General features: G+C 36.7%; 1 protein-coding gene across 1 annotated transcript in view; it reads left to right on the top strand.

The window, feature by feature from the left end:
* The window catches only part of LOC141349805 (deoxynucleoside triphosphate triphosphohydrolase SAMHD1-like), a 143,979-nt gene that overhangs the window by 63,568 nt on the left and 65,843 nt on the right, over positions 1–14,568 (top strand). Inside the window, exons 5-8 of the mRNA XM_073853972.1 lie at positions 998–1,051; positions 2,745–2,758; positions 2,911–3,054; positions 3,411–3,511. Of these exons, the coding sequence (XP_073710073.1) occupies positions 998–1,051; positions 2,745–2,758; positions 2,911–3,054; positions 3,411–3,511 (313 nt within the window). The remainder of the gene's footprint in view (positions 1–997; positions 1,052–2,744; positions 2,759–2,910; positions 3,055–3,410; positions 3,512–14,568) is intronic.

The following is a 14,568-nucleotide window of genomic DNA, read 5'->3' as shown; positions in this document are numbered from 1 at the left end:
GTTAGCTCTACATATTGTCACACAGGAGCTTTTAGGCATTATTTAGTTTTTTGTTATAAGCCAGAAATGACAAGGAGGCGGCTTCTCGCAATACAAAGTCAATGGAGACGGTTGGATTGAATTCCCCCCCGGTGGGCGTGGTTTTCAAATTTGCATAACTGCGCTCTGTCTCTATTGAGTTTAGTATCACTTCGCAGTAGGAGGGATTATAGGCGTGTCGTTATATTTGCGCCGCTGCGACATCATACAAGTGAGAGTGTCGTTGTACATTCCCATACACTTATTTATTTCTCAGTCCGCCACAAAATTAAAATAGACCACCACAAATTGATGTTTGCACATCGCCTTTATCACAACCTCTGTCTCACATGACAGTTTCTGTACAAACACCTGTGGTGTCAGTCGACATGCTCCACTGAGCCTCATTTAAGTTGCATTAAAGCATATTTGCGAAAGTGAGTGTCGCGAATGTGCCGCCACAAACTGCAAGTCTGGAAAATTTTTTTATGGTGTTAATGATTCTCAACCTGTGGATGTTTTTCATCACTAAAAGGAAGTTTGGGAACTTAAAGCAGAGCACAGATGACAACATGTTTGCTCGAGACAGCACAAGCTAGCATGAGGGTAAAGCTAATCATTTACATTATAGCGATGATGCTGGTAGTGACGATTCTCTCAGACCAATCAGTGATCTACAGTGTTTCACGTCACGTTTGGGTATCAGCTCGGTCGCTTGGAACCCCGACTGAGGTGGCACTAAAAAAGTATTAGGTATTACGCAATTCACCCAGTCGAAAAGCTCACAAAAGTAAGCTGACCCAAACCAAACATTGGGGTACTATGCAATGAAAAAGCACCATAAGACATAGTCCTGTCCTTTATCTAAACCATGTCCAGGAAACCGCCCCTAAATCTTAGTTATGATTTTACATATACAAATTAGCACATAATATGATCTGTTAAGTATAACATATTCATGTTATATTCTTATTTTAAGGTCATGGTCCATTTTCTCATTTATTCGATAGTGTCTTCATCCCTGAAGTCCAGAGTAAGTGTTGACATTTTCTTAAAACATTATATGTACTGTTTCAGTTGGACAAATATGTCACCATGCAAAATATAGATTGAAAATGGTATTAAAGGGGACATTTCTTATAAGACTTTTTTAGATGTAAAATAAATCTTTGATGTCTCCAGAGTGCATATGTTAAGTTTTAGCTCAAAATATCATATAGATAATTTATTATAACATGTTAAAATTGCCACTTTGTAGGTGTAAGCAAAAATGTTTTGGGTATGTCCTTTTAAATGCAAATAAGCTGATCTCTGCACTAAATGGCATTGCGTGGTTGGATAGTGCAGATTAAGCGGCTGTATTATCCCCTTCTGACATCACAGGGGAAACAAATTTCAATGACCTATTTTTTCACATGCTTGCAGAGAATGGATTACCAAAACTAAGTTACTGGGTTGTTATTTTTCAGATTTTCTAGGTTGATAGAGGCACTGACCCAATTATAGCACTTAAACATGGAAAAAGTCAGATTTTCATGATATGTCCCCTTTAAGACCACACACAAATGTGAACCATAGTTCACAAATGCACACAATAAATCCAGATGCATGCACAGTAATTTACAAATGCGTGGGGGAGATTGATAGGCATGAGAATTAAAAAAAGCACACAAGAGATTCGCACTGAAATCCACAAATGCACTCAGGAGATTCACGTGCAATATAGAGTACCTCTCAAGAGGGTGTTTACAAGCCTTAGACATACATACTGTATATTTGTTTCTATTGTATATTATCTATGTTTATTGCATGCTGTATTGTACACTGGGTTTCCAACAGTTTGTAATCTACAGTATATTAAGACTTACAATTGAAATGAATCCTTCTTGCTAACCCTTTAACCTTATTTTGTGCTCTTAACAAAACTTAACAAAAAACCTGTAGTCAAGTCATTAAGAATAGGGGTTTATGGATTTGTGGATTTCGGTGTGAGTCTCCTGTGTGTATTTGTGAATTCCGGTGCTTGGGTGTGGATCTCCGTGCGCATTTCTGAATTACCGCCCGCACTTGGGATTTGTTGTGTAAATTTGTGAATTACAGTGCACATGTGTGAACTTTTGTGTTCATTTGTAGAAGGTTCTGATACTGTTTTCAGTTGTTTTGCAGTTTTTTTTTTTTGACTTAGTAGCTTGTTTAGTTCTGTTCAGAATTAATCTGTTCTTCTAAATTGTTTATTAATTGTAACCAATTGCTTTGCTGTTTATTTCCATGTTGGCATTTCCATTACAGTCTCCACCAATGCAATTATTTTAAAGGGAAGGTTCACCAACAGAAATAAAAATTCTGTCGTCATTTACTCATTCTCATGTTGTTGCAAACCTGCATAATTTTTTTTTTGTTCTGATGAACTCAAGGGAGGATGTTTTGGGGAATGTTTGTGGCCGGGCTGTTCATGGACCACATTCACTTCCATGGTAAGGAAAAAAGAATACTATGGAAGTAAATGTGGTCCATGAATGGTTTGGTTACAAACATTTCACAAAATATCTTTTGTGTTCATCAGAGCAAAGTCATTTGTGCGGGTTTGTGGCGGCATGGGGGTGGGTGAATGGTGACAGAATTTTCATTTTTGGGTGAACTATCCCTTTAATAAAAACATCTACTGTAGAAGTCATGAAGCTTCATATTCCCTACATATTCCCTAAAATCTGTCCTTTTTTTCTCAGATGACAAGTGGGAGGTAAATATCAACATTCTTCTATATAGTGACATACAATGATTATTGTTGACAGTGTGAAACAAAATTTTTGTCTTTTCTGATGCGCAGGGAAGGTACGCTCATATGATACTATATATTTTCATTATTCTGATATGTTTGTTGTTTTTATCAAGCATGAGGATGGATCTGTTGCGATGTTTCAATGGATGTTGGAGGAGAATGAACTCATGAAGGATATGGGCGATTACGGTTTAAAAGAAAATGACATCACCTTCATTAAAGAATTAATTAGGGGGGTGGAACATCCAGATGATGAGGTAAAACTCTGCTGTTTTAGGTAGTGTTTATCAAGTGACAGTGACTACGTTAACATGGACAGCAGTAATCTAATTATTGAAATGCTATAATTATTGAAATTGTCATGCTATATGTGCATTTTTTCTCCATTAAACATTATACAACATAATATGCTATTTATAATTAAATTATTTATTTTAAATGTATTAAGACAATCAGTGAACACATCAACACGGACCGCAACCATTAAAATTCATATTATCTTATTTATTAATATTGTCTTATTTAGAATAAGGTCAATAAATAGATTACTGCTTTCCATGAAAACATAGTCAATGTTTGATTGAAGTTGCTGAAATTATTTTGATTCATGCAGTGGAAACAGTCTGGCAGAACTGAAGAGAAATCCTTCCTGTACCAGATTGTGGCAAATAAAAGCAACGGCATTGATGTGGACAAATGGGACTATATAGCAAGGTAAATAGTATTTATAGGAAGTTACATTTGTTTAAGTACAAAGTTTAAAATCCATTCCATTTGCTACCCAACAAGTATTTCATGGTGGGGCCCCAAGTGGTTTTGTCCATGGGTTCCATGTGGACCCCATCTGAATTAGCGTATAAGGTTTCATAAAATAAACAGACACATACAAAAATGTAATAATGTATTTTGCCAATTGATGAAGTTCTTCAAAAGCAAAACGGCTGTCAAGCAACACAGACGCAACAGCACAGAAACACAGTGGCGCAATAATAATGATGTGATGAAGTCACAGGTGTCTGTTTTAGAATCATTAATTGTGGCTTTAACACGTCTGAACTATTCATAATCATGGTCCTGAAATATTTGTATAGCTTATAATAGTTATAAATATTTGTTAATAATTTTCGAATCACATTTAGTCATTTGTACACAATAATGTTGGATTAAAATAAACCAACAAGTAACCCAACTATGAGTTAGTATAGCACCTTCCCAACAGTGGGTTATGAATTCGGTTACTTTCTCTACTCAGCCAGTTGGGTTAAAAGTGACCTAACACACCGCAGAATCACTTACTGAGACATGGATTAAACCAGAGGACACTGCCACTCCTGCTGCTCTCTCCATCAACTACACTTTCTCCCACAGTCCTCGCACAACAGGAAGTTATACTCATAATTGTTATACACGAATATACTCATAATTGTATATTAAGAAGTTAATTCAATGGCCTTTAGAAAATAACTTTTACTGCTATACAGTATATTACCTCAAGAGCATGTAAAACAAGATCGAAAGGCAGATAAATTGACTTCGATTTCATTAGCGTTGAACAAAGAAACAATTTAATTGTGCAATGCAAAACTGGTTTATTAAACCTACCTTACACTACGAAAAACACACAAGACTAACTATACACACAAACAAACAATAAACATTTAACATATCAGAGAGAAACAGGCCCGGATTAACACAGTGAAGTGCCCCAGGGTGACCAAATTTCAAGTGCCCCCTCCCAAAACTTACATTATATATATATTTATTTAACTCTAATCATTCAGGGATCCAGACTAACATTTTTTATTAGGAGCACTGTAGCCCCTGACTGAAAATTTTAGGAGTGCCAGCTGAAAATTTAGGGCACACCTTAAATCAGCCTGCAATGCAATTATTCACATTTTTCCAAAATAACTACATTACTGAAAAATACAAAATACACTTAACCCTATGCAGTTGCTGCACATCATTTTGCACAGTTGATGAAACTTTTAGAATAGGAAATTATGAACCAAAGAATCATAAAACCCCCTTCACTAATTCTAGGCATAAGATACATACATACGGTATACAATACGTTATTTCCTGATAGTATACTGTAATGAGATGAGTGGCAGGGCAATCTACATACTTGTATCCTTTAGACGTTTCTCATCTTTTATCCGGTTTTCCTTTACTTGGCACTGATGTCTGAAACCTTTATTCTCATCTATAATGTTGCTGGTGTTAAAGGACAAGTTCGATATTTTATACTTAAAGTGTAAAATTTTTTCAGATTGTTTATGACGAAATAGAACGGTTTTGACTGAAATTTTGACATATGATGCTGGCCCGAGAATTTTTGGGTGTTTTTGTATCACCTCCCACCTCTATAATGGCTGCATAGGTGCACTGGAACAATCCTTCCTAAAATGCATTAAACTTTCGTTTACAAAGACGTGAAACTCACCGAGTGGTTAGGGGTGTTCATTGATATGCTCACACAAAAATCACTGCAAAATACACATTCCAACAGGTTTTATCGTAGTTTTTGTCCAACTCCATTGACTTGTATTAGATGTGCTGTGAGGTACGGTATTACTCCGCACCGGAAACTTTGTTTGTATTCTTGCAATTGTCAAAGGTGGATTATCGACACCAACTGGGCTGGAGTGTCTATTATTCAAGCTCTTGGCGGAAGAATGTATGGATGTGAGGCGTTTGGAAAAATAGGTCCACAAGTTTACAACGAATGGTAAAACACCTATTGGAAAGCATCTTTTGCAGCGATTTTTGTGTGAGCATAACAGTGAACACCCCTGACCACTCGGTCAGTTTCACGTCTTTGTAAACGAAAGTTCAATGCATTTCAGGAAGGATTGCTCCAGTGCAGCCATTACAGAGGTGGGAGGTGAAACAACAAACACCCGAAAATTCTCGGGGCAGCCGCACACGTTGAAATTTCAGTCAAAACCGTTCTACTTCATCACAAACAATCTGAAAACAGGGCTTTAAGTGTAAAATACCCAACTTGTCCTTCAATGTAGGCTAAAAGTTCTCCCGCTCTCTTTGTCTCTCATCTCTGCAATGTTTAATTTTAAATACGTGCTAGCGCGTCTTCTCGCGGTTCTGAGTGAGATGTGTTAACTTCACCCGGGCTTCGTAGACCCATCGGTACAATCAACTGAGTGCATGTTAACATAAAACGATAAACGCGTCATGCAAATGAGCGTTTAAAACCGGATTCCGTAGTTTTGTCACAGGTACTTGTAAAAAAAAAACATTTTGGCTGCGGTCTGGAGCCCTTGGCGCCCCCCATTGCCTGGTGCCCCTGGGCACTTGCCCAATCCCGTCTATGGATAATCCGGCCCTGGAGAGAAAGAATGGAAAATTAAGAGAGAGTAAAAGAAGGGCAATATCACTATAGATCAGGGTTCCCCAAATCTTACCCTGGAGGGCCAGAGCACTGCAGAGTTTAGCTCCAAATTCAGGTGCAAATGCACTCCCTGGACATTTGATGGCGCTTAATACAAAACAGATATATGCCGGTACACAAGGTGGCGCTGCGAGATGTTATGCGTCTGTTCTGTCACTCACTTCTCACACAGAAGAAGAGAGACAGTATTTACACTCACTTATAGTCAATAACCATTCATATACGATTTTTGGTTAACAGGCAAGCAAACAAACATGGATCTTTGGAGCTCGAATATATATATATATATATATATATATTCTTTGTACAATCAATATCTCCGTGAACTTGAATACATTTTTAAATGAAATGTATTTGATTCGATTCTTTTATCATCAGTTAATATATCAGCACTTTCCACATAAAATTAACTATTTTTGATAGAACACGTTATATCAAAATTAAAGCTAATTCACAAAATTTAAGGTAATGGGTGATCGGATGTGTGTACTTTTAACAAATCTTTTACAAGCACTTTCTCTGTTAACAATTTTCTCAAATTTCCTGCCAAATGTATTGCATTTTGTGAATTGGCTAAAGATTTAAGTTCTCAATTTAACCAATATACTCGTTTTATAGAGGGTGGGTGGGTAGAACAAGGAACCACCATTTTTGTTGTGCCCAAAAATGTTAATACTTCTGCAAATTGGTAAGTTTTCAAGTTGATTCATCAGTCTTTTCTCTTTTCTATTTGCATATTTATACCTGCATGCATCACATTGTGACAATTAATGATAAACATACCACTCATCTACTGACTTGACAGAAAGAAACGTCCTTTCTTCCTGAAATGTCCGCTTGTCAAGTTTAACTGTTTGTTTATTTTTTCAACATGTTAAAAATCAAATGTGCCATAATGAAATTAAGGAATTAAGAAAATTAAGTAACTTTGGCTGATACAAACTCACACCTGATATGAACGCCCTGACTTTTAGACTTTTCTGGCTGACTGACCACGTTTTTGGTTAAAAAAAGAACAGTGATGCTGCTGTAACCGTTTCAGTAATGCTGGAATCCTGTCAGTGCGCAGCTGGACTAGAGCTGTCTCGGGCTAGACGCACAGATCACATGTTTGCCGCGCAGTGCGTCAGCAGTGCTTGCTGGGAATTGTAGTGCAATTCTGCGCAATCTGAATTGAAGCGGGCCAAGATTAATTAAAAACTCATATCATGGCGCAGGCCAGATGCAAATGTGCATCCAAACGGCCATTGTATTTGAAACATGTGCGGTAGATCATGCAATTCTGCTTTTTCGTTTGGAACACTGTGTAGGCATTAAAGGCAGTGCTCTTAAATGGTTTAACTCTTATCTTTCTAATCGGAGTTTCAGAGTTAACATTTGTGAACATTTCTCCGAGGTAGCTTCTTTGCCGTGGTATTCCCCAGGGTTCCATTCTAGCTCCCATTCTTTTTTTATTATATATGCTCTCCTTGGGTTCTATTTTCAGAAAGCATGGTCAGTCTTTTCATTGCTATGCTGACGATACACAAATCGACCTACCCTTAAAACAGAGTCCAAATGGGTTGGAAGTACTTATGTCGTGCCTGTCTGATGTGATAGCCTGGTTGTCTTTCTTTTTTTTTAAATGAGAGTTAAACTGAAATAATTGTATTTGATCAATCAGATTCTTTTAGTGATCCTAATTTAACTTTTTTTTTTTTTTTTTAACTTTAAACGATACAAATTTCTCTTTGAAGCCTTGGGTAAAAAATCTTGGAGTCATATTTGATGATGGTCTAAAATTTGGCAAACAGATAAATTCAGTGGTAAAATCTTTTTTTTTCAGCTTCGACTACTAGCGAAGGTAAAACCCTTTTTACCTAGTGGAAATTTTGAAAAATGGATTCATGCTTTCATCACATGGACTACTGCAATTCACTTTATGTTGGGATAAATCAGTCAGCCCTATCTCACTTGCAGATAGTCCAAAATGCAGCCGCTAGGCTTTAACATTACACCAGTTTTACACTCTTTACATTGGCTACCTGTACGCTATAGAGTGAATTTTAAAATTTTACTTTTTGTGTTTAAATACCTGATTTGTCTGGCCCCCAGCTATCTCTCTTGACTTATTAATCAAACACCGGCCGCGTTTATCTCTGCAGTCATCCAACCAGAGATTATTATACATTCCTAAGTTGAGGTTAACCCTCTGGGGTCCGACCATTTTAGGACACTGGCAAAGGTTGTGACATACTCTTACATTTACTCTTTTTTCAGTTGCTTTAAAACATAATAATGGCAAGTGTCTCATACCACTGTGTTCAGCACAAACTGGGCTAAAATCTTATATGAGCTACATGTATGTTTTTTTGAGAGAAAAATGTTTATGCGTGGTTTTTGAAAAAGCAAAATGTTTATATCACTGTTATAATTCCACAAAACCCATACTAAACATGTTTCAATCTAGTAGTCTAGAGTTTTTATTTAAAATGATGTGAAAATCATCCTGCCTACTTATTCACATAAAACAATATATTGATTTAGAAATTGTAAGACACTTTTTGTTTAGAGGGGCCGTATGCGAGAAGGATTGATTGACAGCTAGCAAACAATAAGCTGCATAATGAGCTGCATAATGAGACAGGAATGTGAGAGGGAACTACAGTACAGAATGTGAGGACAAATGTATACATGTTTGTTTGAGGTTTATTAAGAAGTAAACAATATAATCAAAATAGAAATGATGGTCAGTAGGACATTTTCAGTTTATTTGGAAACAAACCCTATTCAAAAACTTAACTTGTATAAACTAAGAAACTGACACACAACAGAGCTGCTCATGTGGCTCATGTTACCATATAACTTTATGTCCAAAAAGTGTTTTTCCACTTCATAGTTTTGTACTGATGAGAGAGATGCAGACATGTAAGAGAGTTATAAACAGCTATTAGCATAAATTGTCCACAGAAATACCCTTGCTAGGGCCCTATAACTCCGCGATCACGGAATCGCGGACGGAATTGCGGAATTGGCTAATTAACACGGAATCTAGTATTAACGCGGAATTTTGCGGAATTTTACATTTTTTGAATAAAATTATGTTTTTGTGTGGGAGACGAACGTATGTCTGGGGGAAATGCAGACCCCGGCGTGTGAAGTAAATCTGGGCGACACGCCCCCTCCCGTCGTTTCAGACCCCCTCCAAAACTGTGAAACCATGGTGAAGCGGCTCTCCACGACTCTGCTTTCGTCAGCGAAAAAATTAAGAAATTCGAAGCTAAGCACTTAGTTCCGAGCAGGTCTCACATGACTTTTATGTGACCGGAGAACTGTTATTTTGGAAGTTTAGTCAACACTCTGTTCACGGTGAGCGCAAAGATACATGCACTCTCTCATCCATGTCTCTGATCATCACTGTACCTCTCACTTGCCCGCGCTCACGCATCTGTCCGAAGTGCGAACACAAATCCTCATGTATTTGTTCAGTTTTATGCATTTCAAGCGAGCTGAGGCAAACTAACTATCCGTCGCATTTAAAATATAATCATCTGCATCATGGCGCCGCTCTCTGTCTCTCATTCGCTCGCACGTGCAATGAGCTGCGTGCTCATGTTGTCCTAAGTCAGATCACTATCCTGTTTATGTTTGTAAAGTTATATGCATTTCAAGCGATTGTGTATAAAATATGGATCGCGATCCGCTGGATTGATGTGTTTAAGGCACTTCTGAAGGCACCACTGCGTTGACACCTTGTTGTAGCCTCCTGCAACAACACTAAAAAACAATGCATTGAATTGAGTTGTGTGTGTGCGCGCGCGTGTGCGTGTGTATGTGCGTGTGTAAATGCATATTATAGTCATTAAGTAATTCTGTTATCTAGTTTTTCCCCCAAATCATTTACATTTTAATCATTAACATTAAAGGCACACTCTTTTTATGACTAAAATAAAAGTTAAGGGTAAAAAATATAATTTCCAAAAATTAAAACGGATAAAACGGAATTTGCAAAAATTAAAACGGATAAAACGGAATTTGGGAAAAAATAAAACGGAATTTGGGAAAAAATAAAACGGATTTTATAGGGCCCTACCTTACATACCTAACTGATGGGTAAATATCACTGATAGCACTACATTCAGATAAACTATCATGTAGTGTTGCTTTCGTCAACGAAAAGTATGACGAAATATAGTCGTCAATGAACCTTTTTCACGTGACGAAAACGAGACGAGACGTAACGAAAAAGCTGGTCATGTGACGATGACTATAATAAAATGTATAATGCAATATTGTTGACGAATAAAAACTAAGCTAAAATGTCTCTACATTTTCGTTGACCAAAACGAGACGAGACGAAATGTTATAACGTTATTTCGTCTTTTACCCATCCCAGCATCTCCGCGCCCCGTCACCTGACTGCAGGTGATCACGTGTGTTGTTGGCGCTGCGTAGATCAATCAAAACATGAAAGTACCGCGAGAGTGAGTAGAAAGCATGCGGAGCAGTCTGCTCTCGCGATGCTTCGATATCATACGCCTCCATTTGCACGTTAATGGGCATTTCAAACAGTGTACTACTACGCGGCAACCGCGAGACATGGGGAAACAGGAGAAACGGGGGCGGTTACAGAGGTGAAGCGGAGTTGGTCCAAACGCCTTGCTTGTGCACCTTAGATCCTCTCCCTTTTACGGACATGACTCTTCATGGCAGTCGCTGTTGAAGATAAACACATTTCCCCTAAATGCTGCACAAAACGCTTCCAGTTCATGAGAAAAGCTGTAGCCGCGCGGCAATTCCGACCGGGAAGATGCAGCATTCTGGCTTCAAATGTAAAAGAAAAGTCCAAAATAAATCCCGTGCATCACTTTCAGGTCAGTTCAACAAGCCTGTTAAAATGTATAGCTTTGATTGCTGACACCACCAGTATAACAATGTACAAATTTACATCATGTAACAGTTGTTTAAATGACATTGTGCTGCGTTGCGTTTTGAAACATTGTAAATATATCTTTGCTAAAGAAATTTGTTGTTTTGTATATGCTTAATAGCTACACTTATTTATTATTTAAATAAACAAAACATACTTCGCTGAATACTTGAGTATTAAATCAATCAAACACCTGTACTGTTGAGAACATAACCATACATACCAACTTTGCTTTTCTTAATAGACATCTGCTGTTTTCTTAAAGCTTACTTTTAATTTCCTTACAAGAAAAACAATTAGTAATTCTCCAAAATTGCTTGGATTTATACTGACATTGATCAGCTTTGTAACATTAGATTAAGCCAAAGTCCATTAGGTACACTGGTGGTAACGTACAGATGCAGAAATATAAACTATAATATATAATGACATATGTATGATTGTAGTTTGTGCTGCTGTCAAAATACAATTATAAATGGTAACAATAGCATATTTCTATTCTCAAACATACTATAGTTGTCGTGTGTGACCCATTTGCCCGTGTGTGTATGTGTGTGTGTGTTTGCTTAGACTACTTCTGTTTTGATTATGTAGACTTTTATGTAGACTCTTACGAACAGTCAAGTCACTCACTCACTCAGAGGATAGTAAAATAAATATCTATTCAAATCAGTGCATCTTCCATGTCTGTAATGGATGTATTCTTGGGTCTATAAGGTAACAATAATATAACTTTTGTTTGTAATGGGTTTGGCTAAAAGAAAATATTGTTTTGTCTGTAATACTACTAGGTCATTATACTATATGGGTTAAATAGAATTGCATTACTAAAAAGAGACTAAAATACAATTTCACTGACTAAAACTAGACTAAAATGTCATCAGTTTTCGTCGACTAAAACTAGACTAAAATAGTCATGGATAAGTCTGACTAAAATAAGACTAAAATGGCCAGAATTTTAGTCGACTAAAACTTGACTAGACTAAAAAGAAAATGACGTGACTAAAACTAATAAAAACTAAAATGCCAGCTTGATACAAAGACTAGACTAAATCTAAAATGAAAACAGGCTGCCAAAAACAACACTACTCTCATGTACATTTGGACTAAATTCAGAACATCTCAGATTAACATCTGCAGTGATTAGTTTTATAAAAAGCTGTTTCAGATGCCCATCGGCTGATCGTATAGTTTCTGTTTTTAGCGCGTTTCTGTAAGCGCGTATGAACTTTAAAAACACATTGCATATGGCGCCCACGTGCGCGAGCTCGCGTCTCCGCGTAAACAACATGGCGCTCATAAAAGCGGTGTCGCTTGTAAAGCGCATTGTATGGAATTGCATTGGATGTAAACAATATATGGAATCATATTACAGCACACACTTAAAAGAGCCTGCAGTGCAGCCTTACTGAAAGTTTCCATGAAGGATATGAAAGTAAATTACTGTGTCTAACACTGTACAACATGTATCAGATATCCACCATTACATGAGATCACGCGTCCTCATTTGTAAACAAGCATGAAAACAATATATGGAATCATATTACAGCACACACTTAAAAGATCCAGCAATGCAGCTTTATTTAAAGTTGCCATGAAGGATACGAAAGTGAATAACTGTGTCTAACACTGTACAGCATGTAACAGATATCCGCCATTACATGAGATCACGTGTCCTCGTTTGTAAACAATGCGAAAGCTTTTCAATCCGAAGCGTGCTTATGTAGGCTGAAATGCACAAGCCATACGCATATTACATGATAGCAAATATAAATGAAGATAAATAAGTTACTCACTTCAGAAATATATCCTCCTCCAGTGCGTCTTCCATTGTTCTTCTTCTTAGGTAAAGTTAAAGATAAATGCTTCTCTTCCTCAATGTCCAGACCTAAATGAAGATATTCCTCACATGTGTGTATAAAGTTTATTATCCAAAAAATGCGATAAAGTCTTTAAATTTGATAAAACTTTACGCTTTGTTCATTATGGTTTGAACTGCTCCTCTGTTTATTACCATGTCAACAGCCTGTGGGCATGACTGCATTAGAGTTAATGAGCTCAGCCAGGAAAAACTGCACTCTCTATACTTCAATGCAGATTATATAAACAGGCATTATTTGTTTTCGATTATATTTAGCTTGTTTAAAAGTAGACATTTCAGGCTTTCTTTGTATATGTGTATCATGTTTGTGTGACAAGTATTCGCGGAGTTTCAATTGATTTTTGTAACATGTTTTGATAGACAGCTGGCGGACACAGAAATGTCTGGATGCACACCCTGTTTATTTTCTTTATTTGACAAAACACAAAGATCTGTTGTTATTGTGAACGCACACATATTAAAGAAGACCCTTCACAGTTTCAAATTATGTCAAACACATAAGTGTATGAGTATTACAGTTTTTTACAATCACTTTGCTACTATTTTCAGAACATTGATGTCATTTTTCACAACTCTAGACACAAAACTCACAACCAAAGATCAAAATGCACATTTTTCAAAACTCTTAACTCTTTTCTCAATTGCTTGGATACAATACACATAAAACTTGGATCATTTGTTTATTCAACCAAAATCACATGTTCAATATGACACAACTTAACATCAAAGTACTACTGTTTCAAAAGGCTATTCACACATCACATTTCAAATAAGTGTCTATTCATTTTCTTACAATGATTTAACTATCAATCAATACAACTGCCCAAAATGATAAGTAACTGTTGCATTATTCGTAATAGTTGTATGGAAACAGACAAAGAATCTTCCATGTTTACTGAAAATCATGAAAGTTTCAAGATAATGAGGTTCATTGTAACCAATAAGCATGGAGCATGAACCAATTATCACTGTACTGTATAGATGCAGGCCCTTGTAATTGCTTGTCCAATTCTGCCAACTTGTTACTGATGATTGAGTGCAGATTGTGAAATGATGTGATCTATGTTGTGATTGTACTGTAGTGTTTTCATCAATACATTACAAACTTTGTTCAATGATTCCAATGTGTCTGTCGTATTCTCTCTACTACTGCAGAACTTTTACAGATATGTATTTGCTCTACATGTACCATAATGAAATCTGTATCACCAATTTTGTTCTACAATATTTAATGATTGTACAAACAATGACTTAGTGAAACTATCAGTTGCTTGTGTGTGGGTGATCTATAGTTATGTTTCCATGGTAATTCACAGTAAATTTGTGTTTTGAAACAATGATTGTGCAAGTGCAAGATGTCTTTAAAGATGTGAATGCACAATGCAATGTTTTGAACACTAGACAGCCTGTGTTACAAGTGATTACCGTTTTGGGTTTTGTGTCTAGAGTTGTGAAAAATGACATCAAGGTTCTGAAAATAGTAGCAAAGTGATTGTAAAAAACTGTAATGATGGAGTATTTTAAGTTGATTCTGCTATGATTAGGAGAAAACACGTCAAAACGTGGCG

Source organism: Misgurnus anguillicaudatus, chromosome 15 (genome assembly GCF_027580225.2).
Source record: "Misgurnus anguillicaudatus chromosome 15, ASM2758022v2, whole genome shotgun sequence".
In the NCBI taxonomy this organism is placed as follows: Eukaryota; Metazoa; Chordata; class Actinopteri; order Cypriniformes; family Cobitidae; genus Misgurnus; species Misgurnus anguillicaudatus.
The sequence above is the reverse complement of the archived record's forward strand: the minus strand, read 5'-3'. Positions and strand labels throughout refer to the sequence as shown.